This window comes from Myxine glutinosa, chromosome 4 (genome assembly GCF_964187855.1).
Source record: "Myxine glutinosa chromosome 4, kmMyxGlut1.1, whole genome shotgun sequence".
Classification (NCBI taxonomy): domain Eukaryota; kingdom Metazoa; phylum Chordata; class Myxini; order Myxiniformes; family Myxinidae; genus Myxine; species Myxine glutinosa.
In genome coordinates, this window is record NC_136264.1 from 121660704 (window position 1) to 121688565 (window position 27862).

Here is a 27862-nt window from a genome sequence, read left to right on the forward strand (position 1 = left end):
GCAGGTCACGATATATCTTTTAAATAGTGTATTTCCTTATTCCATGTAGGCTAAGTATGTGTTTTCCCACTAGATTGACTTTGCATTGTATCAAACAAAATAAGCGTAGGCCCTTCCAATTTCCCCAAAACCTCCCTTCCAATTGCCTTCCGCATTTTGGCTGGTTTTCTTCAAACCACCATTGGCCACGAGGTAAGGTTGGGGAAGAAAGGCGTGTCTCCACCTCGTCATAAGAAGCAAGGAGTGAACCAGCCCTAACAGCCAATCAACACCGCAGTGAGTGACCCGGTAGGCGTGCCCTCGGAGTCGGCGGCTTGATTTCGCTCGAGGTGATAAAAGCGACTGCAAGGGGCTGCTTTACCAGATGAGAGATGACTGGAGATGAGCTGGAGATGACCCTGGGAGAGGAGCAACGAGGCCGCACCAAAGAGAGGCGGTGAGATGCGAAACGCTCCAAGCCAAAGAGGAGAGGTACTCGGCAAGGAGACCAGCTTTGGAGAGACGCGCTGAAAGGAGGGAGACGGCCCCGCCCCAAGAAGGGGAGCAGGTGTGCCGAACCAGCGCGGGACGTCTACCGCGGTGGATACCTGACGGAGGGTTTCCCGCCAAAACCGCGAGGGATTGCGAACTGTGCGCTCCCGACCAAGCGATCCATCTCAAGCCTTACCTGCCTGCAATTATCCCCTGTGTAAGTGTGAACGTCCTGTCCTGTTCGTTTGTCTTGGGGCTAAGTAAAAATGAATAGTGTAAGTTAACCATTCGCTGTGTTACTGCTTCTTCCATCCATCGCTGTGTGTGTATAATAAATCTGTTCTTCCTCCGTATTCTTCTTCTTCTTTTTCCTTCTCTTTCGGTCGCTTTAGAGATTTCCCGATTGAATATCTGTGGGGCGATCTGGTCAACGTCGGGTGGAATCGGGTTTTAATCGGGGAGTAACTGTTCGGACGCGGTTAAATACACCACCGCTCGGTCAATATAACATCTAAAAGCCGCGTCTGTAACAATATAGTCAGAATATTTACTTAATTATGTTTAATGAATGAAAATCATTTCGTATTGTTACAGACGCGGTTTTAGATGTTAGTTTACCGAGCGGTTTGGTATTACCGCGTCCGAACAGTTACTCCCCGATTAGAACCCTATCCCGCCCGATTCCACTCGAACGTTGGCCGAATCGCGCTACGCTAAATCAATGATGGAAAGGACACAACGGCTGGGATAAATGACACGACACAAGGGGTACAGTTCTCAAGACCTCCGGAGGAGGATATAATTGGTGATGCAGAAAAGGGGTAGATTACACGGTAAGAGGTAAAGCACAGAAAAGATGGGCACTTAGACACAGTCTTATCTTATCCCCGACAGACCACAGACAAACGGGACAAGACTGACTTACACAGGGATTGATGGCAAGGAAGGACAGGCAGTCGATAGCACAAGGTGCACCTTGGCTCAGGGGCAGAATCAACACGGTCCGGTCCAGAGATGCGGGGAGGTATTGTCGCGCTCGGAGGTGGCGTCTTCTCTCTCCAAGCTGAGGGCGCATCTGACGTCACCTCCCTCTTCCTGCGCATGCTCAGCGGGGAGTGACACGCCCTCGGCTCGTTGGCTCCGCCCCAGATGGAATCGGTCCGCCGCTTCTATTGGGTGCGGGGGGTTACCGGGCTCCGCCCTTGACGAGGAGCTGACAGCGAGCCCCTGCGTGGTAACCCCGTCGGAGCACATGTTCAATGGCAGCTAACCAAGCCGGAGTGAGGACGCACACTCCCCGCGCCACCGCCGCTGTTGTTGTTGTTGTTGTTGTACCATGAGGAAGAGCTGCGGGGAGGTATTGGGAGGTCCTAAACTTTCTAACGGTGCCATACAATCACATTCTGGTGCAACGAAGAGTCAGAATTAATGGAAACGAGTCCTTAACTGACATAGACTAAGAATAACTAGCAAGATGTCCTATAGTTGTCTACGTGAGATGCGGTGGACCTGGATGCGACATTTAAGGGGGGAAATAGGGGAAGGTCGGGGCTACAGAGTGTTGTTTACAGAAAATGGGACTAGGGAATGGGGGATTGGGGATAGTTGGGAAGTATTGGGGAAATAGGGGAATATTTACAAGCGGATATGGATGGAGGCCAATCTTATATCCGCAACATTGCACCCTTCTCTACCTCGGGGCGTCCCGACCCGATAAATTTTTTACTTACTTTAGTGTGGCACTCAGATGTAGTTCCCTCTACTATTAACTCAACCCTGAGTGCGACAGTTTTACAGATGTTCACAAATGAGTAAATATGTCCCCCTGCGACGTTGCACCCTTCTCCTCACAGAAACACACCCACAGGATAACCGAATCGCGGAAAGAATCCTCAAACTAAACATACAGCCGGTAGGGAGCATCATTTATACAAGACTACACTGATATTTACACTACGATCCAGGACCTGTTTTTGGAGGAACACATGCAGATGTTATGCATAGAGAGAGAGCACGCATGCCAGCATCGATACACCAACCCACGAGTGCCCTGCGGCCCTACGGCCTTTAATAATGTGCAGAGCACCCCATCCAAGCACCAAAAGCACCACCCCATACACACAGTCAGCACCATCCGGTGCACCAATAAAGTGTTCATAGTCACCGGTGGTGTCGCAGCCGGCTGATGTTCTGCCGCTGGTCTTGCCTTCCTGAAGTGCACTTGGCCTTCTGGCTTCTTTCAAAAATAAAGAAAGGCGCCAATCGCGTCCATTTCTGAATTGTGGCCGTCAGGGGGCCAACTATAAGTGGTTCACCTGTATGGCATAGGTGCCACGTTGACCCAGAGGTCCATCAACGGGTGGTGCTTGCCCGCAAAAGACTGCGGTCCATGGTGGGCGGCCACAAAAATTGCGGTCCATATGGTGTATCGATCCAGGCAGCAAGCAGCGAAAGTACAGGCCCACAACTGCAGAGCCAGCACCTCTCTCTCCTCTCTCTCTGCCCCAAAGCCAGATCCTCGGAGGTGGGAGACAAAAGAAAACAATTGAGTAAGGTGGTAAGGGCGCAAAAGTGCACGCAATACAAGGTAATGCACACTGGGGGCACATGGGAACCAGGTGAGACAGGTACGTTCCTATCGTACGCCCCCCCCCCCCCCCCCCCACCAGGTAACCTACATTGCCCCTCCCTTACCCCTTACTGTATCCACAAAACACAACACTACCCATAAACATCTACTTTACACATCAAACAAACGTCCCTACTGTCTTCCCCGTTCCTCCCATAAACCAAATTCGTCTTCTCTCCCTCCTAACCAATCAAATTTGCCATTTCCAACTCTCATCAAAATTTGCCATCTCCAACTCAACATCAAAATTTGCCATCACCAATTCATCATCAGTCCCTCCTAAGGAGGGAGAGATGGAATCACCCCAATGTCTCATCCACGTCGTGATGCGTCTCACAAATCCACACAGCAATTCTCATTTCCTGCAACACAGAACAAAGAAAACGCAGGTGTGGAGTCATCATCATCACCTCAGGTAAGTGGCTGCGTATGGTGCGACAGGTTCATCAATCCTAACTATTTCCTAAATGACTTTAACAACTTTACATTACCTGGGGTCTTTCCCTGCCAATCCATTGGCCAACTTACACTATGGGTTCTAAAAACCAATTCCCATTGACCAACTGTGGTGCTTCTCAATTTGGGGTCTCACTCCCCCGATTCAACACTCGGTGCTCTCGCACAATTTCTGGGCTGTGACGTGTAGCTCTCCCAGCAGGTCTACCCACCTGCACACCTCCACCACTGTAGTTGCCACCCGAGCTTACCTGCTCCTCACCCTAACCTAACTAACTGGGGAAGGCCCTCTCGCACTCTCACCCCCTCAGTGCCCTCTCTGGCACGGGCTGCCCGATCCACACCCGGGATCCTCAGGCACCCACTGACACTAACGGCTCCCAGAGCCCACCTGCGGCCTCACCTGGCCGACATCCTCACAGTGGTGGAGTGCCCAAACCAACTACACACACTAACAGGCTACACGCCCAGCCATTTCCACTACACTAATGCACCCATCCACAATACCATTCTGCAACCGCACCACAAATGCCAATATCCAACCACAATTTACCTATACCCTCTACCTAACACTTACACTACCCGCCCCGGGTACTCGTGAAAAGGGGGTCCACTCTTCCCCCATCCACACCTTCGCACCATGCACACCACTCCGTACCACTTACTCCAACTCTCTCCACACCACTCATTCTCTGCTCCATATATTCCACACACCTGTACTTGCACACCTGTGCTCTCACACCTGGTGCCACCTGCACCCTTCTCTCCCCAAAGCGCATTTGCGCTGATCCACAACACTCACTACTCATACACTGCTCCACACACCTGTCCAGTTCTCACACAGCATCATCTCATCTAACTACTCCCCTCTGAAACTTGCGCTTCCCAGTCGTCCCTTTAAACTATTGCGCTCCCTCGTCATTATCAAACACGAAGCTACTACGTCCCCACTACAGGTATCAGTCACTAACTAACCTTAACGTTACCTAATGTCATCTTCGCTAGATCCCTACACACGATATATCCTAACCCACCCGGGCTAGTTTTCACTGCCATCACCCCATAAGCTATAGCGCATTTGCCCCACCATGGGAAGGGTGGCAGGGATGCCACCCTTACCCACCGGGCCCATCGCTCATCAATCCCCCAGTCCTCTGGCACTAATAAGCCCCCCTTATTCAGAGGTACTGGGTCCCGCCTCGGCATCTAAAGCCGAGGCAATCCACGGGGGCGCCTGCTCGCCGGTGTAAGGCCTTCTAGTTTCCCGGGGTCTGGCGGGGGGGTGTCTGGGGTCGGCTAACCCGCTCCCCCCTGGGCGGAGTTAAGGACCTCAACCGCCGGGGATCATCCCGGCGCGTGGCTCGACAGTGCCGCGCCAGGTGACCCAGACGGTTGCAGGTATAGCACCTCACCTGATAAGGTGCTTGTCTCCGGAATTCCAAATTTTCCCCCCTGAAGGTCCGAATTGGATTACCCGCTCGTGGTCCACCGCGGGCCACCTCCGGGGCCGCCTGCCATGGTCCAGGTCCCGCCAGGCGCTGGTCCACCAGCCTCCGGACCATGCCCGCCAGGTCAGGACTCACGTCGGGGGCGGGCCCCCTAAGGGGTCCGCCCTCCATCGGGGGTCCCACCTGGCGGACCGCCATTGCGTGACGCTCGCTCCCCCGGGCCAGGGGCCTCGCTGCTTCCCAACGGGCCGCAGCGTCAGCCGCCTGGCTCAGAGTCTGCGGGCGCCACATGGCGAGCTGTTGCCGGAGCTCAATATCCGGGAGGGCCTGGATAAAATGGTCCAGCGCCAGGCTTTCCCGGGAATCCGCTGCCATGCTAGCATGTGCGATCCCCACTGCGCGGCGAATGTCGTGGGCAAGTTCCCCGATGGCTTCCTGGGGCTTGCGTTTTCGCAGCGCGAGCTGAGCTTTAACAAGCTCGCTCTGCTGTTCAATGCCGAATCGATTAATTAGGGCGTCGCGGAGGGCTGGCAGGGTGAGAGCACCCGGTGGTAATGCCGTCAGCACCTCCGCCGCCGCGCCGCGCAATGTGGCCACCAGGTGTACTCCACCTTCGTCCTCACCCCAACCGTTGCCCTTACACACACAGTCAAATTGCGCCAGGTACGCGCGTAGATCACTCTTGCCGTCATACGGCGCGAGTGGGACCTTGTGGGACCACCTCGTATGCGAGTCGTTGCCCGCCTGCCGGACCCCGTGCGTCGCCCCTTGCGGGGTCAGCGCGGGGCCGAACCGGCCGGGCCCCCACAGTACATTACCCCCAAGGGGCTCTCGTGCCTCCCCTGTCCCTCTAACAACTACCCCTGTTGGTGTCTATGCATGGGTCACACCTCCGCAACCCGCTACCCATTCCATACCACCACCACCTTGCTCACCCACACCTCGCACCTCTTCCATCACCGGACCCTCTCGCTCGCACCCTCGTTCCATACCCTCCGGACCAGCCATACACCTCACTCTTGGCCTCTCACGAACATCCGGGTCCATCTCGACCCCCAAGCTTATTAAATCACCTGGCGCATCATACGCACGACCATATTGGTCACCACTTACACCGGGTCCTCTTTCTCTTCGCTTCTCCTCCATCACCTGCGAATCCCTCATCCGGTTAATGAGCACATCATCACGATCCGAACACAGACTTTGGACCAATTATTTTACTTCCTCCTTTATCTCTTTCTTATCCTCTCTCCGTCGCTTCTTCATTTCGCTCACCCCTTCTTCCACTTCTTCTAATTTCTGCTTCACCTCCTTCATCTCCTCGTGCGCCCCCTTAAGTTCTTCCTCTAACTCCACCTTATTTTTTTCTATGTGCTCCCGCACCTCCCGCTCTTTAACCTCCATTACCTCTACCACCTTGTTCATTTTCCTCATCAGGTCCTCATGTACCGTCTGACACTCTTTTTTAATTACCCCTACGTCCTTTTTCATCTCCTTCTGTGTCGATTGTAAACCCTCTATTACCGCTGTGTTCTTCTTTACCTGGTCCCCCAACTCCTTTTGTCCCACTGTCAGTTGTTCTACTCCCAGCGTCAACTCCTCTATACCACCTTGCAATTTTACAGTCCCCTTTCTCACCTCCTTCTCCATGCGCTCCTTACAGTGCCTCACCTCCTCGCGCACTCCTCCGACCTCCTCACTCACCCCTCTTCTGATCTCTTCCCCCATCACTTGCATCTCCTGCCCAGATGCCACCCTCATCTGCTCCATTTCCTCCCTGTGAGCATCCAATTTAGTTTCTACCCCCATTCTGACCCCCTCTATCTGCTGCCCCATTTGTTTAACTTCCCTTTCCGCTTGGTCCCTCATGTCCCTCAATTTGCCTTCCATACTGTTTTCTAACCCCTCTAACCCCTTTTTCATCCCTTCCATTTGATTCTCTTGAGCGGCCATTCTGTTTTCTACCCCCATTAACCCATTCTTTACCTCTTTTATCCCATTGTCTAACGCCTCACCGGTACCCCTCGCTTCGTCCCTCATTACCCCCATTTGGTTTCCCATTACCCCCATTTGGCCCTCCAATCGCTCACCCTGAGCATCCATCCGGTTCCCCATTACCCCCATTTGCTCACTCTGAGCCCTCATTTGCTCACTCTGCAGGTTGAGGGACGCCTGCATTTGTACCATAAATTGCTCCATGAGGGCCTGCATTTGGGTCATCCCTCCCACTTGTGCAGCGGGTGCGGCCGCCGCAGCCATGTGCGAGGCGCCATTTTGCGCGCCCGCACCCTCGTGCGCGAGGACGCCATTTTGCGACCCTGCCACCCTCACTGCTTCGCTCTCCTCATTTCCCTCAATTTGGTCCTGGATCGACCCTGCCTCACTCTCCTCTACCGGAACCCAGCCGTCTTGATCTGCCATAGCGCGACTTTCAAAATTCGGGTTTTTATTTTTGTAAAACAAAATCAAATTTCGCCGTTAATAATTTCGAGCGCGTGAAGCGCGCTTCGGGTCCGATCTCACTCCTCGACACCAATTGTTACTTAATAACACAATTGGTGTTCCAAAATTTGGGCCTAACAAATTTAGGCCCAGGTCCGAATCCAACTCCTGACAACCAATTGTTACAGACGCGGTTTTAGATGTTAGTTTACCGAGCGGTTTGGTATTACCGCGTCCGAACAGTTACTCCCCGATTAGAACCCTATCCCGCCCGATTCCACTCAAACGTTGGCCGAATCGCGCTACGCTAAATCAATGATGGAAAGGACACAACGGCTGGGATAAATGACACGACACAAGGGGTACAGTTCTCAAGACCTCCGGAGGAGGATATAATTGGTGATGCAGAAAAGGGGTAGATTACACGGTAAGAGGTAAAGCACAGAAAAGATGGGCACTTAGACACAGTCTTATCTTATCCCCGACAGACCACAGACAAACGGGACAAGACTGACTTACACAGGGATTGATGGCAAGGAAGGACAGACAGGCAGTCGATAGCACAAGGTGCACCTTGGCTCAGGGGCAGAATCAACACGGTCCGGTCCAGAGATGCGGGGAGGTATTGTCGCGCTCGGAGGTGGCGTCTTCTCTCTCCAAGCTGAGGGCGCATCTGACGTCACCTCCCTTTTCCTGCGCATGCTCAGCGGGGAGTGACACGCCCTCGGCTCGTTGGCTCCGCCCCAGATGGAATCGGTCCGCCGCTTCTATTGGGTGCGGGGGGTTACCGGGCTCCGCCCTTGACGAGGAGCTGACAGCGAGCCCCTGCGTGGTAACCCCGTCGGAGCACATGTTCAATGGCGGCTAACCAAGCCGAAGTGAGGACGCACACTCCCCGCGCCGCCGCCGCTGTTGTTGTTGTTGTTGTTGTACCATGAGGAAGAGCTGCGGGGAGGTATTGGGAGGTCCTAAACTTTCTAACGGTGCCATACAATCACATTCTGGTGCAACGAAGAGTCAGAATCAATGGAAACGAGTCCTTAACTGACATAGACTAAGAATAACTAGCAAGATGTCCTATAGTTGTCTACGTGAGATGCGGTGGACCTGGATGCGACATTTAAGGGGGGAAATAGGGGAAGGTCGGGGCTACAGAGTGTTGTTTACAGAAAATGGGACTAGGGAATGGGGGATTGGGGATAGTTGGGAAGTATTGGGGAAATAGGGGAATATTTACAAGCGGATATGGATGGAGGCCAATCTCATATCCGCAACAGTATATAACAGCACGAAGAGTCTACCCCATCACCATGTAAGACAATTCACATCATATGTTCAGTTCCCCATCATGTTGAGCAACTGAAAATGAAGTTTACAACTGAAAATGAAGTTTACTGTATGGCAACAAACTCAATATACTGTTAAGTTGGTAGGGGGTAGGCAGTGATTACTTTAGTCCAGGTAGATTTATATAGATTCGTGTGATCCGATTGTCATCAAGAAGAAGAACCACCATGTAATAAGTAGGGATCTGGTAGACCGTGTGTTCGGATTAAGGTGCATCTTCGTCCCCATTACGAGGAGTGGAGTATGTTAACTAGCACAGGGATTATGGGTAAATTATCCCTTGTATGTCGATACCTGTGTAATTTATTCCTTTGTTCCTTTTGACAATACACCACACATAGAGCTAAAATCGCGCATTTAATGGCACTCATTAAATAAACTTACCGGAAACCAGGACATTGAGCGCTGCCGCTGACAACCCTGACTTTGGAAGCGCACAGGTCGGGCAGGCCGAGGCCACGCCCCGAGGAGTCGTGATTTGTCAGGGTTTTGATTGACAGGAGGACTGGTAAAAAGCAACTCGCTGATTGGCGAAGCACGACCGATGATGTCAGAGTGACGTGTAAAGTAGTTGGAGCGGCGGTTATTTTTCCTTCTCGTTCTGGATGTTAAAGCGAACGGTTGTGCTTGCTCTCCGCACGGGGAGGCTTCATCATAAACACCCGCGTTCCGAGACTTTGCTGGTGGTCGTGAAGAGGCGGAAGAGCCGCGGACGAAGAGCTGCAGTTTTCCAGGCAGGAATGACGCGTGGACGAGCGCTGCTGGCTCGCTGCAGTGCGAGACACAGCGAGGCCTGGGTTCCCACCAACGAACGGGCGGTTCTCGCCAACGAACGGGCGGTTCCCACCAAAGAGTGAGCGGTTCGCGCCGACGCACCAGCAATTTTGACGACCCGAGACGAGACGCACCGGTCGAGTCGAGCTAAGTGCACTAAATAACCACACACAGTTATTTTATATAATTAGTTCACGAGTTATCAAGTGACCACTATATTCGGCACGTGTGTGCGTCTGTCTGTGTGTGTGTCTGTGTGTCTGTCTGTCCGCAGCATAACTACCCGATGATATCATCCGATCTTGATGAAACTTGGGTGGGAGGTTGATATCATGATCTAGTTGTGTCCTGCCTAGAGTGGGCGTATGGTTGAACACACATCGCACAGGCAGGCCGGGAGCCACGCCCAGAAGGACTCGCTATTGGGCGGGAGTCGGCCAATTGAAAGAGCATGGCCTATGACGTAAGAAGGCAAAAAGTGGCTGACTGATTGGTGAAGAGAAAGGCACGTAGGGGCATCACGCTGATTGGTGGGGCACGCCGATGACGTCAAAGGGCGAACTGCATGTGATAGGTGGAGAGCGAAACACGGCAGTGGTGGCCTGCGGGAATTGGTAGAGAGAGGCAGATGACGTTATGAGGGAACGTTAAAAGTGGAGAGAAACCGACATTTTGCTCTCTCCTCTCTCTTGCACTGGACCCTCTCTTGTGCTGGACCCTCTCTTGCGCTGGACCCTCTCTGGCTATGGACTCTCTCTTGCACTTGACCCTCTCTTGCTGTGGACTCTCTCTTGCTGTTGACTCTCTCTTGCCCTGGACCGCTCTCTTGCACTGGACCCTCTCTTTCCCTGGACCGCTCTCTTGCACTGGACCCTCTCTTTCCCTGGACCACTCTCTTGCGCTGGACCCTCTCTTGCTGTGGTCTCTCTCTTGCTCGGGACCTTCTGCATGTGAGTGTGCGCCGACGATTGAATGAATGAATGAATGAATGAATGATCGTTTTAAGGCCATTTTTCCCCGCTGGAGCGGGGGTTAGCCTTGCGGGCCCCATGACAATCATGGTTCCCTGTTTGAGGCAATGTTTTTATGGCCGGATGCCCTTCCTGACGCCAACCCTTGGTCACGCTCTTACGATGTGCAGGGATACAGTGTGCCTATTCTGAAGCGGGGTACCGTGATCATTCATCCCAGCAAGCTGGTACTCAATTTGCCGACCTCAGAAGGATGACAGGCTGAGTCAACCCCCCTGGCGTTAATTCAGCGATCGACCGGGATTCGAACCCAGGATCCTGGATCCACTTGAATGAGGTGAGTTCAAATGAGGGCTTTAAATAAGGACTAAATAAGTTATATTTAAAGGGCCTCCTTTTTGAGAATAAGACCGACTGCATGAGAAATCAAACCATTTGTTATTGCTACTGCCACTGCATCGGGTAAAATGTGGAAAAGTGGCGGAATCGTTTGTGCGGAACAATTCAAAACCGTCAAGAGAGCCGATTTCATTGCACTCGCTGTCAGCGCCATCTGGACCACAGTGCTGTGTTTTTTTGGTTTATGGTTCACAACTCCCTCCAACCAAAGCTGCCACCTCCTTTCAATGCAATATGCTACAATTTGAAAGATCAGTCGGTGGTTTAAAAAAAAAAAAGTTTCAATGAATGCAATAAAACTATCATTCAAACGACCCTTGTTCCACACTCCAGCAATGGATTAAAACTCTGTTATTGCAAAATAATCCCCAATAATGCATGGGGTTATGTAAAAGTTTTAATTTGATCATTTTCTCCCAAATAGATCGCATTCGACCGAGGATGTTCTATGACCGGGTCTAAATGACCATCAAACCGTAGCCCTTGAACATACATGGCCATTAACTGCTATGTATCAAAGTGAGCAAAGCAACAAGATGATAGGTAAGTCTGCTGAAGAACAAGGCACCGGTAAGTCAGGAAGTGTTTTTAGGGTCTAATTGTACTCCAGTGGGATGAGTGTCTGATTTGGGACCAAAAAGTATGGCAACCATGTCTTAAATACCAGTATTGCTGATTGACAGATTGAAAAAACGAATAATACCACTTGGTGGCAATACTCTCGTTTTGAGAAATTAAATGGCTTTAGTGCGCCGACGATTCTCCCCCTATATTCACGTTCTGGACCTCGGTGCGGGTTACGGTGTGCCAAGACCTTACTGGGGATTGTGAGGAGGCCAAGTTTGGCAGGCGGGAAACGACGTGCGGCTGGCTGCTGGAGAGCAGCGAGGCCTCGTGAACAGGGACGGGCGAGGCCCGTTTTCGCGCCAACAGCCGGGCGGTTCCCGCCAACGCACCGGGTGAGTTTGGGGCCGACACTGTTCCTGACGAGACCCCGAGCTGGTTGAGCTAAGTGCAATAAATCACACACCATTCCTTTCCACGTTATTTTATCCCTGTGTCTGTGTTTAAGTCTGGTGTGAGGGATCCAAATTTAGGAGTTTAGTTTATCGCGTTTTCTTTGTCCTGGCATTCCATTGTAAATAAATCCTTTCATTATTTTGTACATTCCAAATCCGTTTCTCATGTGAGTTAATTTGCAGGATCGGAGCTGGCACGCGGTACCGACAGGTAAGCTTCAGCCTCTTCTTCTTCTTTCTTCCTCACACGCTTATATAGTGAAATCCGCTATTGAATTGAATGCCTCCATTAACGCTCGATTGCTATCCGTGATTTTCCGGTCTTCACCGAGGGGAATCACAGGACAATACAATTGTTTGTTATAGTTGCACAATTTTCATGGAGAATGATAAAATATATCGCTTTACAAAACAATACACCCCTCGCTTATAATACTAATAGTTATTGCTCATGAACAATCAGGTCGCACCTGGAGAAAGCACCACTTCCTACAAACCAGTGGATAACTGGTTTGTAGGAATAAAGCAAAACTAAGCGATTGCTTCTTGAAATGCCAAGCAATCATTTATTTGAACTTTGAGTTCCAAAGTATAATCATGATGTATTTGCTCATCTATTACAGATCTCTCACACACCTTTGTAAAAGATGCTGTGTTGCTCGAAAATGAAAAAGCTTCCTGAGTCTTGCCATTGTAGCAGCATCGGGGTGAGAGGTGGGGCAGGCAGATTCACATACACAGCCAGGAGAGGCAGCAGGAAAAGAGCAAACAAAAAACGCCCTTTGGAACTCCTAAGCAAAGAGGCAGACATGCATGTCATTAAATCAGAACTTAGCCAACTAAATAGCCTTAAAATCTTTTAGCTGCCATAGGGAAGGACTACTTTTTCAGGAGATACATTTTTGAAATTATACGAGATACATACATTTTTGAAAACTTCTACATGCGTCTCCAACACTTCCCTTCCTCCAATCAACAGGCTTCTTCCACCGGTTACTTCAAAGAAATGTTCCTCAATCAGACAAATGAATCACATGACATTCCAGTTTAAAAACAAGGTTTCAAAGTAATGCCTTAGATTACCATTATTTTCAAATGATAATAAACTAGAACAGCACTCTTTGACGTTGCAACCGCAACTAATAGGCCTCCGCCCACATTATGACATCATTATAATACTTGTATCAAGTTTTATTTAAATCCCTTCAGTTATTCTTAAGCATCACAGTTTTACCTGACATGACCTCTGACCTTTGATGTTGAAATCTAATCAATTCATCTTTTCATCATAATATATACTTATACCATGTTTGGTCAAAATCCCATCACTGGTTCACAAGTTGGGACAGTAACATAATTTTTATCTAACGGACTTTTGACCTTTGACCTCAACCCCATAATCTAATCAGTGATCTTTGCATTCTTTTTCATACTTGTACTAAGTTTGACTTAGTTCTCTTCAATCTTTGTTAAGTTATCGTGGTAATGAAAACCTATTACATCCTCTGACCTTTAACCTATTGACCCCAAAATCAAAGCAGTTCATCTTTGTATCATAATACATACTTGTACCAACTTTGGTCCAAATCCCATCATTGGTTCACAAGTTATCAGGGTAACAAAGTTTTCACCTAACATGACCTCTGACCTATGACCTCATGACCTCATGACCCCAAAATCTAATCAGTTCATCTTTACCTCATTATGCATACCTGCACCAAGTTTGACTGAGATCTCTTCAGCTATTCTCAAATTATCGCAGTACCGAAAACCTATCACGGATGGACGGACGGACGGACGGACGGACAGCCAGAAACCAAAGCCTCCGGTGACTTCGTCGGCGGAGGCGTAAAAATAACCAGATGTTGGCAACCACAGTGCAGGCTCAAAGGGCCTAATGGCCTCCTCCTGAGTTGAAGTTCCTTGTAGGGACACTCATGTTACATTATGGTGCTTTGGTTTCCGGTCCGGTCGTGAGAGGACGCTGGCGTCACTTGCTCGCCGCTTCTCTGACTGGACCATTGTCCGTATCTTGCTTTCCTGGTGGTCGTGGCGGATTTTTGGCCATTGAGTCTGCCCTCTGCACGGTTCCGGCTCTGCTCTGCTGCTCCTGGCTTCACCTGCTCGGCTCCTTCGCTGTTTCCTCGGGCTCACTCTCGTGGGTTGTGCCCATTGTTTGCAGCGGCGGTGGTGGCGGTTTGCCGCCGTGATCTTGATTAGCGGCGGCGGTCGTTTGCCGCTGCATTTGCCGCTTTGCCTCCTCAACCTTGGCCTCGTGCTCGTCTCTTCGCTCCTGTCTGCCCTCTGCATGGTCCCGGCTCTGCTCCTGGCTTCACCTGCTCGGCTCCTTCGCTGTTTCCTCGGGCCCACTCCCGTGGGTTGTGACGATTGTTTAGCCTCCTCACCCTTGGCCTCGTGCTCGTCCCTTCGCTCCTGCTGGCATGGCTCTGCGGTACTCCGCCGCAAGGCTTCTCCTGCTTAAAACCCGCTCCACCCCATCATGCATCTCTGCAATCAAATCGAATGGACTCCTGCGTCGACCCAGGTACATTCACCGTGGCTCCGGTCGTAAGTTTGTTTATTTACAATCAGGTCACTCCATCCCCATCCTCTGGTCGGCTCAGCGCACTCCCACTCATCGTCCCAACACACCTGGTCACAACAACGCACAAAATCGCACCTCCTGTCTGCGAACCCTGGCCAAATCACCTGGATTCATACCCGCCGTACAAAACAACATCAAGCTCACCCTGTTCAATACCCGGTCCCTCAACAACAAATGCCTCATCCTGAACGACTACATCCTGGAAAATAAACTGGACTTTCTCTGTCTCACTGAGACCTGGCAACAACCACTGGACTACTACACGCTCAACCTCACCACACCCAATGGATATTCTTACATCAATAAACCACGCTCGGAGGGCCGAGGTGGTGGAATTGCCGTTATTCACCGACAAGACATCAAGACCAACCTCATCTCCATCTCATCTGCTCCATCATTTGAACACCTGGCTTTTAAACTCTCTGGTCACACACAGTCAGTCATGGCTGTTGTCTACCGCCCTCCCAAACCACACCCATCATTCCTGTCTGACTTCTCCTACTTTCTGACCCAGCTATGTTCCCTCTCCCCCTCAATCCTCCTCCTTGGTGATTTCAATATCCACATGGACTCCACTGACTCCACGCTAACCACTGACTTCACTGATTTACTCACCTGCTTTAACCTCACTCAACATGTCAACTTTCCTACCCATAACCGTGGTCACATTTTGGACCTTGTCTGCTCTACTGGACTAATTTTGCACCATCTCTCTGGCTCCGACCTCACTCTCTCTGACCACCTAGCCATCACTCTGACCATCAACATCCCCACCCCAGCACCAAGGCATTATCGCACTATCAACTTCCATAAGCTAAACGCTCTTTCACCTACCTCATTCTCATCGACCCTCTCTGAAAAAATGTCCACTTCTCCCTTCGTTGACCTCCACACCCCTTCTGACCTCACTGACTACTACAACCACACTCTCTCCTCCTGCCTTGACCAACTTGTGCCTATAAAAACCAAAACAGTTTCTTTCACCCATTCTGCTCCCTGGTTTACCCCTGAACTCCGCCTGATGAAAACTCGTGCTCGCCAACTTGAAAGACTCCGCAATAAAACAGGTCTCACAGTTCACTCCCAGGCCTACAAGGACCACATACAACACTATAAAGATGCCCTCTCCCGCGCCCGCTCCGCCTACTACTCTCAAATTATCCACTCTGGCTCCGGAAACCCAAAAGCACTCTTCTCTACAATAAACAAACTCCTCAGCCCCCTGAACACCACCACCCAGTCATTCACAATAGACAACTGCATCTCCTTCCTTTCATTCTTCCAACGCAAAATTGAAAACATCTACAACAGCTTGACCACCGCCGCACCCGCTCCCCCTCAAACCACCTGCCCCCCCTTATCCTGCCATCCCCTGTCTCAATTCTCCCCAGTCTCCCCTACTGACCTCTCTGAACTCCTCATCGGAATGAAAACTGCCACCTGCACTCTTGACCCCATCCCCTCCAGCTTTGTCAAGGCCTCCCTTCCTGCTCTCTCTCCACTTATCATTGCAACAATAAACTCCTCCCTGTCTACAGGCATCGTCCCACCATCCCTCAAAATTGCTGCTGTTACCCCCATTCTGAAAAAACCTGGACTAAACCCTGACACCCTAAATAACTTCAGACCCATCTCCAACCTACCCTTTCTGTCAAAGGTTTTGGAACGCGCTGTAGCCACTCAACTCAAACATCACCTCTCTGCCAATAACCTGTATGAAACATTCCAATCTGGATTCCGCTCCAACCACAGTACTGAAACTGCTCTCCTCAAAATCACCAACGACCTTCTCCTCTCCTCTGACGCTGGCAACCTCAACATTCTCATCCTCCTCGACCTCAGCGCCGCCTTTGACACCATCGATCACACCATCCTCCTCACCCGACTTGAAACCACCTTTAACATTACCGGCACTGCCCTCTCTTGGATTAAATCATACCTCTCTGACAGACGTCAGTTCATCTCCATCAATAACTGCAAATCCCCTACTGCTCCCCTCCCCCAAGGTGTCCCCCAAGGTTCAGTTCTTGGCCCCCTCCTCTTCATCCTTTACCTGTCCCCCCTCGGTCACTTAATCCGCCGTCGTGGTCTCCAATTCCACTGCTTCGCCGATGACATCCAGCTTTTCATCTCCACCAAGTCCATCTCCACCGCCACCCACTCTATCCTGACAAACTGCATCACTGAAATAAAATCCTGGCTTCAAATCAACTTCCTCAAACTTAACTGTGATAAATCTGAAATAATCATCATTGGCCCAAAAACGCTCACCAAGTCCACCCATAACTTTGCCCTCAACATCGACGGTTTCCCAGTATCCACCTCCCCTCACATCCGGAATCTTGGCATCATCTTTGACCAAACCCTCTCCTTCGACAAATACACTAAACAGATCACAAAGACAGCCTGCTTTCACCTGAAAAACATCGCCCGTCTCCGTCCATCCCTCTCCTCCGTGGCTGCAGAAACCCTCATCCACGCCTTCATCACTTCCCGTCTGGACTACTGCAATAGCCTCCTTTATGGTTCACCCTCAACAATCACCAATAAACTCCAATACATTCAGAACTCCGCTGCCCGTCTACTCACCCATTCCCGGACCCGTGACCACATCACCCCCGTCCTTTACAAGCTTCACTGGCTCCCCATCTCCCAGAGAATCCAGTACAAAATCCTCCTCTTGACCTACAAAGCCCTCCATAACCTGGCCCCATCCTACCTGGCTGACCTCCTCTCCAGACACACTCCCACCCGCAACCTCCGCTCTGCTGGTACCAACCTCCTGACCCCCCCCCCCATCCGGACCAAATTTAGATCCTGGGGGGACAGGGCCTTCTCCATCGCTGCTCCCACCCTCTGGAACTCGCTACCTCACACCATCAGAGACTCCTCCTCACTCACCACATTCAAAACATCACTCAAGACCCACCTGTTCAACACTGCATTCAACATTTAACCCACAGCATCTAACCCCTGACTATCTCCTCTCCTTCTCCCTCCTTTGTGCTTTGAATATTTCCCTATTGATTCTTCTTTTTTTGCAATTGTTTTTATGTTTTGCTATGCATTATGTTTTGCACTCTGTCAAAGCGTCTTTGGGCTTCCTGAAAAGCGCTATATAAAATAAATGCATTATTATTATTATTATTATTGTGGTTAAAGATGTTCCATCATACCAAGAAAACACAACATAAAATGTGGTTGCAATTGGAACTAGAACGGCACTCGGCAGAGTGCATTCCTCCACCAGACTGAACAGTTTAAGTTTTGTATCCACTGATAGGTCGGATCTGGATTCGGACCTGAACCAAAATCGTATCGGCTTGTTATTGTCGCCAAACCAACTCATCCACCAAGTCTGTCCACAACCTTTTGAAATATCATGTTATATATCACTAGAATATAAGATTCGTCGCTTCACTGACTGAAATACCAATCTTTGCTGCAATGGCTAATCTATGGGGGAAGAAAAAAAAAGGATTCCTGGGAGATCCTGCTCTCTGTGCAGGGATAACTAACGTCACGTGTTGGCATTTGCAGTTTTGACACGCATGTCCATGTACCCATAAAAAATGAAAAATAAAAATTTCTTTTTGGCTCACAAACACTCCCGGGAGTTACCCAAATCCACCGTAGTTGGATTTATTGAAATCCGTTAATCTGTTCTCAAGTTATAACACGACAAACAAACAAACAAATGAAAAATCACTCATTAGCGACACTTGGCAAAACAGAACAAAGTAGAATGGCACTCAGTAGAGCATCCTTTTGACCTCAAACATAATTTGTGATATGCAAATCATCTTCAAAGTTTAAGTTAATGGGATGAAAATCGACAATTTTAGAAATTTGGCCTATGTTGACCTTTTGGCCTATGTTGACCTCAAAAATAGTTGGTGGTTGGTTTCAGTAAGCTGATATGCAAACCCTATTCAGAGTTCAAGTCAATCGTATGAAAATTGAGGATTTTAGAAATTTGAAAAAAAGTGGTTGACCTTTGGCCTATGTTGACCTTTTGGCCCATGTTGATCTCAAAATTAGTTGGTGGTTGAATTCAGTTAGCTGATATGTAAATCCCATTCAAATTTCAAGTCAATCGGATGAAAATTGAGGATTTTAGAAATTTGAAAAATGTGGTTGACCTTTGGCCTATGTTGACCTTTTGGCCTATGCTGATCTCACAAATAGTTGGTGGTTGAATTCAGTCAGCCAATATGTAAATCCTTTTCAAATTTCAAGTCAATCGGATGAAAATTGAGGATTTTAGAAATTTTAAATTGTTGTTGACCTTTGGTCTATGTTGCTCTTTTGGCCTATGGTGATCTCAAAAATAGTTGGTGGTTGAATTCACATTGCTGATATGTAAATCCCATTCAAATTTCAAGTGAATCGGATGAAAATTAAGGATTTTAGAAATTTGAAAAAAAGTGGTTGACCTTTGGCCTATGTTGACCTTTTAACCTTTTGACCTCAAAAGTATATAGAATTTTGTCGGACCACGAACTCTACCATTTGGTGAAGTTTCGTGAAGATCAGTTTAAAATTGTGACCTGTAGGCAAGTATAAGTGAGCGGACAGACAAACACACAAACACACACGCACACAAACACACACGCACACAAACAAACACACACACAAACACACACGCACACAAACAAACACACACACAAACACACACGCACACAAACAAACACACACACAAACCGGAGTGATCAACATACTTGCAAAAAAAACATTTTTTTGCCAAGTAACAGACAGAGAGACATGGCTCCTTTTATAATACAGATTTTTGGGCCCTATCACTCAATGGTGAAGAATGATTTTAAAGAAAAGAAAAATTCTCATATCCAAATTTGGATCTTCACCAAAATCGAATCAATTTGTCCTTGTCACACACCCAACTTGTCCACTAAGTTTCGTCTGAATCCATCCGCAATTTTATCAGATATCCTGCTCGCTCACAGACAGACAGACAGCCAGACAGCCAGACAGACAGACAGGGTGAAAAAGAACCGTCGTCCACCTTCGCTGGTGGAGGTAAGAAAATGACTTTTAAAAAGATTACATCCACCCAGTGTGTCCCATTACCAAGCAGCTAGCTAGCGCTTTCCAAGCCAGCCGTTCCTTATCAGCCGTTCCGAATGGAGTGCTTGCTTGAGTGCTTATGCCGCTTGGCGAACGCGCTGCAAGTACAAGCTACTTGGTAATGGAACACCGCACTAATCTGTAATGCATCGAATGTTTATTACTCATTGCAATAAAACAAGACTGAGTGTTTACCAATTCAGAGCCTCGTGGGTGTTCTCTCGATATTGAACTTATGGAAAACACAAACCCATTGAACTAATGTTGTGTATAGTGTATGAAGAGTTTGAAATGATGTTTGTAAGTGTAACGGTGAGTGCGCAGCTCACTCACATTTGCATGTTGCTCCCGACGATCCCACATAGCAGAGTCAAAGAGCCGATTTCTCTCTATCTTGGAATTATTTTCACATTTATCCCAATTAGATTCCAGCTCTACATGGTGTACTTAAAATACCAACACGGAAGTAACCGATTCAGGAAGTCAATTCCCGGCGTTCCCGCGAAAATCGAACACCTGAAGACGAGGACACCGCCCAATCAAAAATATTCCGCCGTGAATACAACATTCGTCGAAGTATCTTTAAAGAAAAAGGCAAAATAAGTATTATAATATGGCGACAGTGTTATAATAAAGCTTAACAAAAAAATAACCAACCATTTCGATTCGTGCCGTTTATTTATTATGTACGCAAATGTTGCGGAATTCGAATTAGCGCTTTGAATGTTATTGTTAACCCTGCGTGAATGAAGAGATATGACGGTGAAAAAAGCAGGAATTATAATTCCGATTCTCCTTGCCGCTGTAGTTACCGTTACCGTGGTAACGCCGGAGCGGACTGACGGCGCTAACCGTTCTCTGATTGGTGCAATGGAGGGAAACGTGTGGTAACTCCAACGGCCAGTTTGTTTAAATTAATTGTTCATATCTCGCGTAGTAATTTTTATTTTGGATATATGTCTTAACCCGATATATCAAATACTGTTTCGCTGAAGAAAGGAAAATTGTTTTTTTTATTCGGGTAACTGCCCATTGAGCGTTCGCTTTGCTTTTACGTTCGGACCGGGTAAACAATGGCTTGGCGTGGGTCTGGCCGACCTCGAGGAAAGAAAGACGTGAGTAGCTTTAAATAAAACAAAAAAAAAGATTAGTCCCTAGCTATATTCATTTTTCTTTGACTAGAATTTCCCCCATTCGCTTTCCCACTCTGCAAACGCTCACTTGTTTTGTTCATCTTTCGCAGGTTCTCAACAAAAAGATTCCTGAGAATCCGAAATTTCGCTACGTCAAGGCACGAGTCGATACTGGTACATTGCAGTGTATACTGTATGTATATATATATATATATATATATATATATATATATATATATATACAGTGGCGTTGGTTGTACAGTGCGTGGTTAGTTTTAAGGCGGATTGCAATGTTCATTTAATTTACATTAAAAATGCTTCTTCATCACGTGTGGCGTGTGCAACTGTGAAGAGTGGAAGAACAATGCAAAAAAAAAAAAAAAACGTGTTGATATCTTGAACCCACAGTGAAGGCTGGACACGTTGATTACCATTATAGTCTACTTGCCAGCAATGTGAACCCGGAAATGTTGAGTACCCCAAAGTTTTAAGTTAGAAATGTACAGTATGGGTCCCCAGCACTTACAAACTGCCGGATGCTAACTTGCATATGTTGGGCAATTAGCAAAATTAGCATTAATAGCATTAACCCTATCAAACATAGGCCTGGGACACTGAAATTTCTGTTTCGCTCTATTGCTCCACTTTTATTCACAGGTATTAGAGGTAACAAAGGCAAGTACCATACCAAACTAGAATAATATGACTATGGGTAAATAATATCCTCAAAATTAAAACACAAGTATGTATACCCAAAATTATCAGAGCTGAAAAATATGTGCACTAGTTACACAACATAAAACTTCCATCAAGAAAGAGCGTCTTGCACTTCTACTACTCTGCACTGTTATAAAGCATATCCTCATCATAAAACTCATCCTCATCGTCTTCATCTTCTTCTCCTGACTCTACATTCTTGTCATATTGCTCTTCTTGCTGTGAGTGTGTGAGTGTGTTGCAACATGTACTATCAGAGCCTTTGCAAAAGCAGTAGCTGGTACAGGCCAGGCCTGCAGCTACGCAGCTGCACTTTGCTGTTAAACAGGGCTTTAACCCAGCTTTGCAGCTACAGCTGATCATTTCCAACACGGCAGGAGGAGCAACGGGGCTTGCATCCAGGATGGGCATGATGACTTCCTCTCCCTTCTCGCCTTCCTTCTTATTCCATCCAAATTCTGTTATGTCCACAGCTGGTGGGTCAGGGCAGTCTGCTGCTTTCCAAAGCAGCACCTGTAGATGGGCACGCAATCCATGGAGGAGAGCGTTGCGCTCTGTAGGAGGCAGTGTCTTCAGTGCTGGGGGGGTTTTGCGCTTTCGGTAGATGTCATATCTGGCGACGTTCAGAGATGCCGACTCCCTCTCGTTGTACAGAGCCAGGAAGAAACCACTCACTGCCTCTGTAATCTGTAAATCAGTAGCTCCCTCCTCTCCGATGAAGTGAAGCAGGTCACCAGGTACAACTCTCATGGCCTTGAGTGCGGACACCTTCCCTTTCCCCGCGGGATAGGAGGTGGTGTCACATCCGGAGAAAGCATGCACAGCCAGGATGGAGCGACACTGCTCACCGAGATTCTCTACTGTCGAATTGATGTTGAGAATAGTGCCATCCCATCTCTCCATCTGCAGGTTACATGTGATACCCACCTTCCAGCACCAATAGACCATGAGTACAAAAACATCAGTGTCGTCGCTGAGAATGTGGACAGTTTCAGCTCCGCGACTGGCTGCATCCAACATGTATGAGATGAGGGAGACGTCGGCCTCGTCATGAGTGACAATACTGTCTGCTTTGCTGACCATCTTGATGTGATCTCCTATGCTGTGTGTGCACAGGAGCTCACCCAGTCTCCGTTTGTTTGTCTTGTTCTTCATCACTTTGTCGCGGCTGGGTAGAAGGGTTGTCAGTGAGAGTCGGTACTCTGTTGAGCTCTCCCCAGCTCTTCTCTGCCTCTCGTGGTCTTTGGCAGAGACTTGCTCATACCGGTCAAAGATGACAAATGTTTCGGTGATGTAGCGATTAAGCCGGCGCCCCATGCTGGCTGCGAGGTCAGCCACAGTGCCTGACGATGGCCACACCACGTGGTAGATGAGCTGCGATGCATTGACGAGTACAACATGTGGTGGGTGGGGATTGGGGGCAAGGATTCCAAGACGCTGGACGATCACAGACTTGTTACCCTTCCTGAGGCATCCATACTCATCGATGATGGATGCAGGGACCGGGCCGAGCTCGTAGTCAAAGAGGGCAGAGAGCTCCATTCTTCTCTTGCTCCCCACCACCAGCAGCCGAGCAAACAACACCTCAAGGTCACATATGATCTTCGCATTGACCTTCACTCTTTTTTTGGTGAATGTCATTGTCACCACCTTATTTGAGATGGGTGCATGAAATCTCTCAGGAAGTGATGAAGAGAACAGTGTGCTCATGTCCTGTCCGATCTTCAATGCATCTTGCACATTCACCTTTTCATCTGCCACCTGGCCATTTATGATATGGTGGAGGGTCGCGGTCTCTATGGTGAGCGGATGGGAGTTTTCCTGTAGCACTCTCAGGATTTTAGCCCGGTCCTCCGCGTCCAATTCCCGCCGTCCTTTACCCTCTTCTTTGTGTCTGTTGGGCTTCATTGTCTTATCCGGTGCTTCAGCATCGTTGTAAATCTCATCCAATGACTTGGAGAGATAGGAGCAGATGCCGAAAGATTGGATCCACACGGCGACCTGCTCAGGGTTGGTGGAGATGCCCTTCATGCCTCCTACTCCCTTCCCTTGCTTGATGTATGTCTGCTCCCCAAACATGTCTCCACTCACGGCTTTTACATCCCTTTTTTCACATGAAATTTTGATCGCAGGAAATTTTTATAAGAACACTCACGGAAAGCATATCTGTCTAAGTGTATTATGTCCAAATTTCATACAGATCCTTCAAATAGTTTGCTCACATGAAGCATTCAAACGGAGCAATAGAGCGAAACAGAAATTTCAGTGTTCCAGGCCTATGTTTGATAGGGTTAATGCTATTAATGCTAATTTTGCTAATTGCCCAACATATGCAAGTTAGCATCCGGCAGTTTCTAAGTGCTGGGGACCCATACTGTACATTTCTAACTTAAAACGTTGGGGTACTCAACATTTCCGGGTTCACAAGAGGGCTCTATAGGCTTGGCAAGTAGACTATTATAAAGGTATCGACAGCGCAATCAGCAATGAATAGAGAATTATCTGACATCGACTGGAAGGAGAAACTCAGAAAGTGGAAAACATGAACTGCATCCAAGCATGGGAAACATTCAGTATTGAAGTGAAGAGCAAACTGGATAACTACATACATACCGAAGTTTAATACCAATAGAAGGGAACGCGAGAACATATAGACCGATCCGACGGAGGGTTCAATGGACAGGCGCCCTCTATAGCGATGTTCACTGTTTATAAACAAACCCACCATATCCGCGCATGCGCAGCAGCCTGATTGGCAAAAGCACAGTTTTTGTTTTGCACAATGGCGTCGCTCGACACACATGTGATCGTTTCGGAGTATTTTAATAGTCTTGACATTGTTGCAAAATCTCGGTACAAATCGAAGTTGAGTTATAGGAATGGTGAGGATATCCTTCCGGATCCATTTGCATTGAAAGGATGGCAAAACAATCCATCTTGCTGGCCAGATTTGAACTACGGCGACGTGTACACGTACTTGATCGACACACCGGGTATCTACACAAGGGAGTCGCTGAAGGCATTCAGGTCACTAGAGGCATACAATTTTTTTTAAAGTGGTCATGTGAAGCCACTGTGGTATCATGCGATCGGGAATGATGTACCATTCTGCTTTATCAAAGGCAAAGTCATACCATCACAGCGTCTCAACAACAAACCTCATGAGGCCTGGGTGTGTGTGGGGAAGAAGGAAAAACTGCCACTGCCACTCTGCCACGAGAACTGCCACTTTAAAACTGCTGGCAGTGATGACCGGTTTACTCGCACCCACTTTTGATACAACCCCACTTTTGATACAACCCCACTTTTGATACAACCCCACTTTTGATACAACCCCACTTTCATTGGACATGCTTTGACACAACCCCCTTGGATACAACCCCGATACACACACACACACACATACACACATCTCCAGACCCCCCCACCCCCCATACACCCTCCACCCCACCACACACACACACACACACACACACAAACACACGCACACATACCCCCACCCCCCACCCCTAACACACACGCACACACCAAACTCCCCCCCCCCCCCCCCCCCACACCCACACCCACACACATCCACACATGTCAATCCATGCACTGATTGTAGAAAAAGCCATTTTAAAAAGAAAATTAACCTGAAATTGCAGAGACAGAATTATATATTTTATCTGAGAAGCCAAACGATTCTTCTTCTTCTTTAGTTTCTCACAACTTTGTGTGAAATGCGATCTAGTTAAAAAAAGTCAGAATTTGACCAAATCTGTTTCATTCGTTTGTTAATATACCTCACCTATTGACAAATCTTCAATTGGAATTTCATTTGAGGTTGAAATGACCGCGGGAGATCGTGTGATAGTGATCACGTCCTGGAAGGACAAAATAGTGCGTTTCTTCTTCTTTCAACAATAAAGACATAGCTTCGAGACCGTGCATGGAGAGTGGCTCTGGAATTCTATAGAAACTTATTCCCGAGTTCTTTTCAAATCTATTTGTGCAATTAACAACAAAGCAGCTCACAGGCATTGTCCTTGAAATGGTGTCACGTCAATGATCGTAAAACTTCACCACTTAGAGACGGCCAGCATGGTTGGTGTTTTGCCAACCAAAACAAAGAGCGCGGTCACATGATCGGGTACGTGACGTCACGGTAAACATCGCTATAGACGCCGCCATAGTTGGGAGGCGGCCGCTTCATTCAACTTGCTCTCCAGCGTTCAGATTACATGCAGTTACCGGTCTCAGTTCACTTTGCCGAAAGAATATCGATACAAAATATATTTGTTTGTTAGATTCATCGGAGAAGATGGAATCGTGGACGATACGACCAGTCCATCGAGCTATACGACCGGTGAGGAGCCAGTGTGGCGGCCCGCGCTGAGGTGGACTCTGAGGGAAGAATCCATGCGGGGCGGCAGTGATACACCCGCCGTGACCTGGTCGTATGGAAGAGTCGATGAAGCGATAAGGAGCCGGTGAGGCGGCCCGCGCGAAGGGACGGAGGCCCAGTCGGGTCTGCCAGACGAGTCGCGACCCTAGTGATCAAGGAACTTGGGGCTCGGCAGCGGCCACTCGGGGCCTAGCTGTAGTTGCCAGAGGTGGCCGGCCCGGGCGGAGGTGGACTCTGAGGGAAGAATCCATGCGGGGCGGCTGTGGTATGGCCGCCAAGACCTGGCCGTATGGAGGAGTCGATGAAGGGACGGGCACCTAGTCGGGTCGGTCAGAGGAGTCGTTATCGTAGTGGTCGATAAACTCGGGGCTAAGGCGGAAGGGGGCTCGGCATGGCGTAGCATAGGGTACGCGGTTGCTAACAAAATAGGCTTGGTACACGTGGAAGTGGAAACCGGGTACCCCCAGGTGCCAGGTGCCTTCAGGGCGGCATGGCCGTGCGCCTTCGGCGCCCGGCGATATCGCCAACAACGGGATTTGTATCGTGTGCCTTTAGGTGCCAGGTGTCCACGACCGCTCCACACGTATAGAGAAACACTTGAGAACGATTATCACGGACACTTTTCATGTACGATCGCAATGATAGTTGTGCTGGCGCAGCCAGCTGGAGTTAAGTTTGGATCAGGACGCCTCCCAGCAATGGCGGATGCAAGAGCGCCACCTATCGGCGAAGGGGGCACGATCGTCCTTATCGGATCGGTCTATAAGAGAAGACAGAAGCTCTTGCTCTCCAGAAGAGGATAAAGAGCAACCAATATCTTCTTCTTCTATCTTCTGTATATATATATATACTGTATATATATACAGACTTGGCATTTAATATGGAATTTTTTTTTTCTTGACTAGGGTTTACTTTCTTAACTCAGTATATCAATCTGGTGACTTTCTTTTACACTTTGGTGATTTATTTGTTAAAAGAACCATGTCACTGATTGTCTGTCGCAGCAAGAAGTCAACAGCAGGATTATATCACAGGTGGTGTGGCAAAATGTACGGACAGGTGCATTTGATGATTGACTTCACAGTCGGGTATACAAGGGTTGTTGCGTTCTGTATTAGTGGAAAACAACTGCTGCACGTTTCCAAAAGTTATTGCCGCTTCCTCTGGAGATGGTCCGTCAACTCAACAATGCTGTTTGTCAAGGAGTGGTGGCTTTACAAAATTACGGCATGAAACAGCGTGCTATTGCTCGGCAGTATGGCATCACTCAAGGTCAGGTGTCAAACATCCTGAAACGAAATGCTCAGAGGGGTGTCCCTACTTCAATACCGAGGCCAGGACGTCCCCGCAGAACCACAAGGAGGGATGATCGCCAGCTGCACCAGGTAGGCCGCAATGGCCGTACCAATTCAGCTAATCGGCTTAGGGCTGAGTGACAGCAACTGACAAATGTGCCTGTATCCAGAAGGCTAGTCAACCAACGACTGGTTCAAGCAGGCTATCGTGCCAGGCGTCCCCTGAGAGAGCCACGCCTGACCAGACAACATCGCCAGCGCTGATTGCAGTGGGCCAGAGAGCACCGTCAATGGCAGCCAGGACACTGGAATCACGTGATCTTCAGTGACGAATCTAGATTTCTGGTCTATCGTCAAGATGGCCACGTCCGAGTGCACAGACAAGTGCATGAAGCCTACAACAAAGATTGTATAGTGCCAAGAGTCCAAGCTGGAGGTGGTGGGGTGACCGTTTGGGCTGCTTTTCATGCAGGGGGCAAAACTGACCTGGTTGTTCTGAATGGAAACCTGAACCAGTTCAAGTACAGGGCCATTCTGGAAGAAACATTGCTTCCATTTGCTCGTGCAGCCTTTCGAGGAAACTTTGTCTTCCAAGATGACAATGCACGGCCTCATCGTGCTCGCATGATCCAACACTTTCTTGCTGACCGTGGTGTAGAGCATATGGAGTGGCCTGCCATGTCCCCG

General features: G+C 48.7%; 2 protein-coding genes across 6 annotated transcripts in view; one reads left to right on the forward strand and one right to left on the reverse strand.

Annotated features, from left to right (window-relative positions):
• MEST (mesoderm specific transcript) overlaps window positions 1-20156 on the reverse strand; it is an 87367-nt gene extending 67211 nt beyond the window's left edge. For 3 of the 5 annotated variants that reach the window (XM_068113284.2, XM_068113283.2, XM_068113286.2), the window contains exons 1-2: window positions 19980-20118; window positions 12593-12747 (exon numbers count right to left, since the gene is read on the reverse strand). In XM_068113284.2, the coding sequence (XP_067969385.2) occupies window positions 12593-12747; window positions 19980-19987 (163 nt within the window). In that variant the 5' untranslated portion in view covers window positions 19988-20118. Of the gene's footprint in view, window positions 1-12592; window positions 12748-12881; window positions 12953-19979 lie in introns of all 5 variants that reach the window. The other 2 variants (XM_068113285.2, XM_078776350.1) reach the window with 2 other exon arrangements.
• Window positions 20157-20506: 350 nt separating this feature from the next.
• Window positions 20507-27862, forward strand: part of CEP41 (centrosomal protein 41) — a 46105-nt gene continuing 38749 nt past the window's right edge. Inside the window, exons 1-2 of the mRNA XM_068113287.2 lie at window positions 20507-20761; window positions 20890-20953. Of these exons, the coding sequence (XP_067969388.1) occupies window positions 20720-20761; window positions 20890-20953 (106 nt within the window). The 5' untranslated portion in view covers window positions 20507-20719. The remainder of the gene's footprint in view (window positions 20762-20889; window positions 20954-27862) is intronic.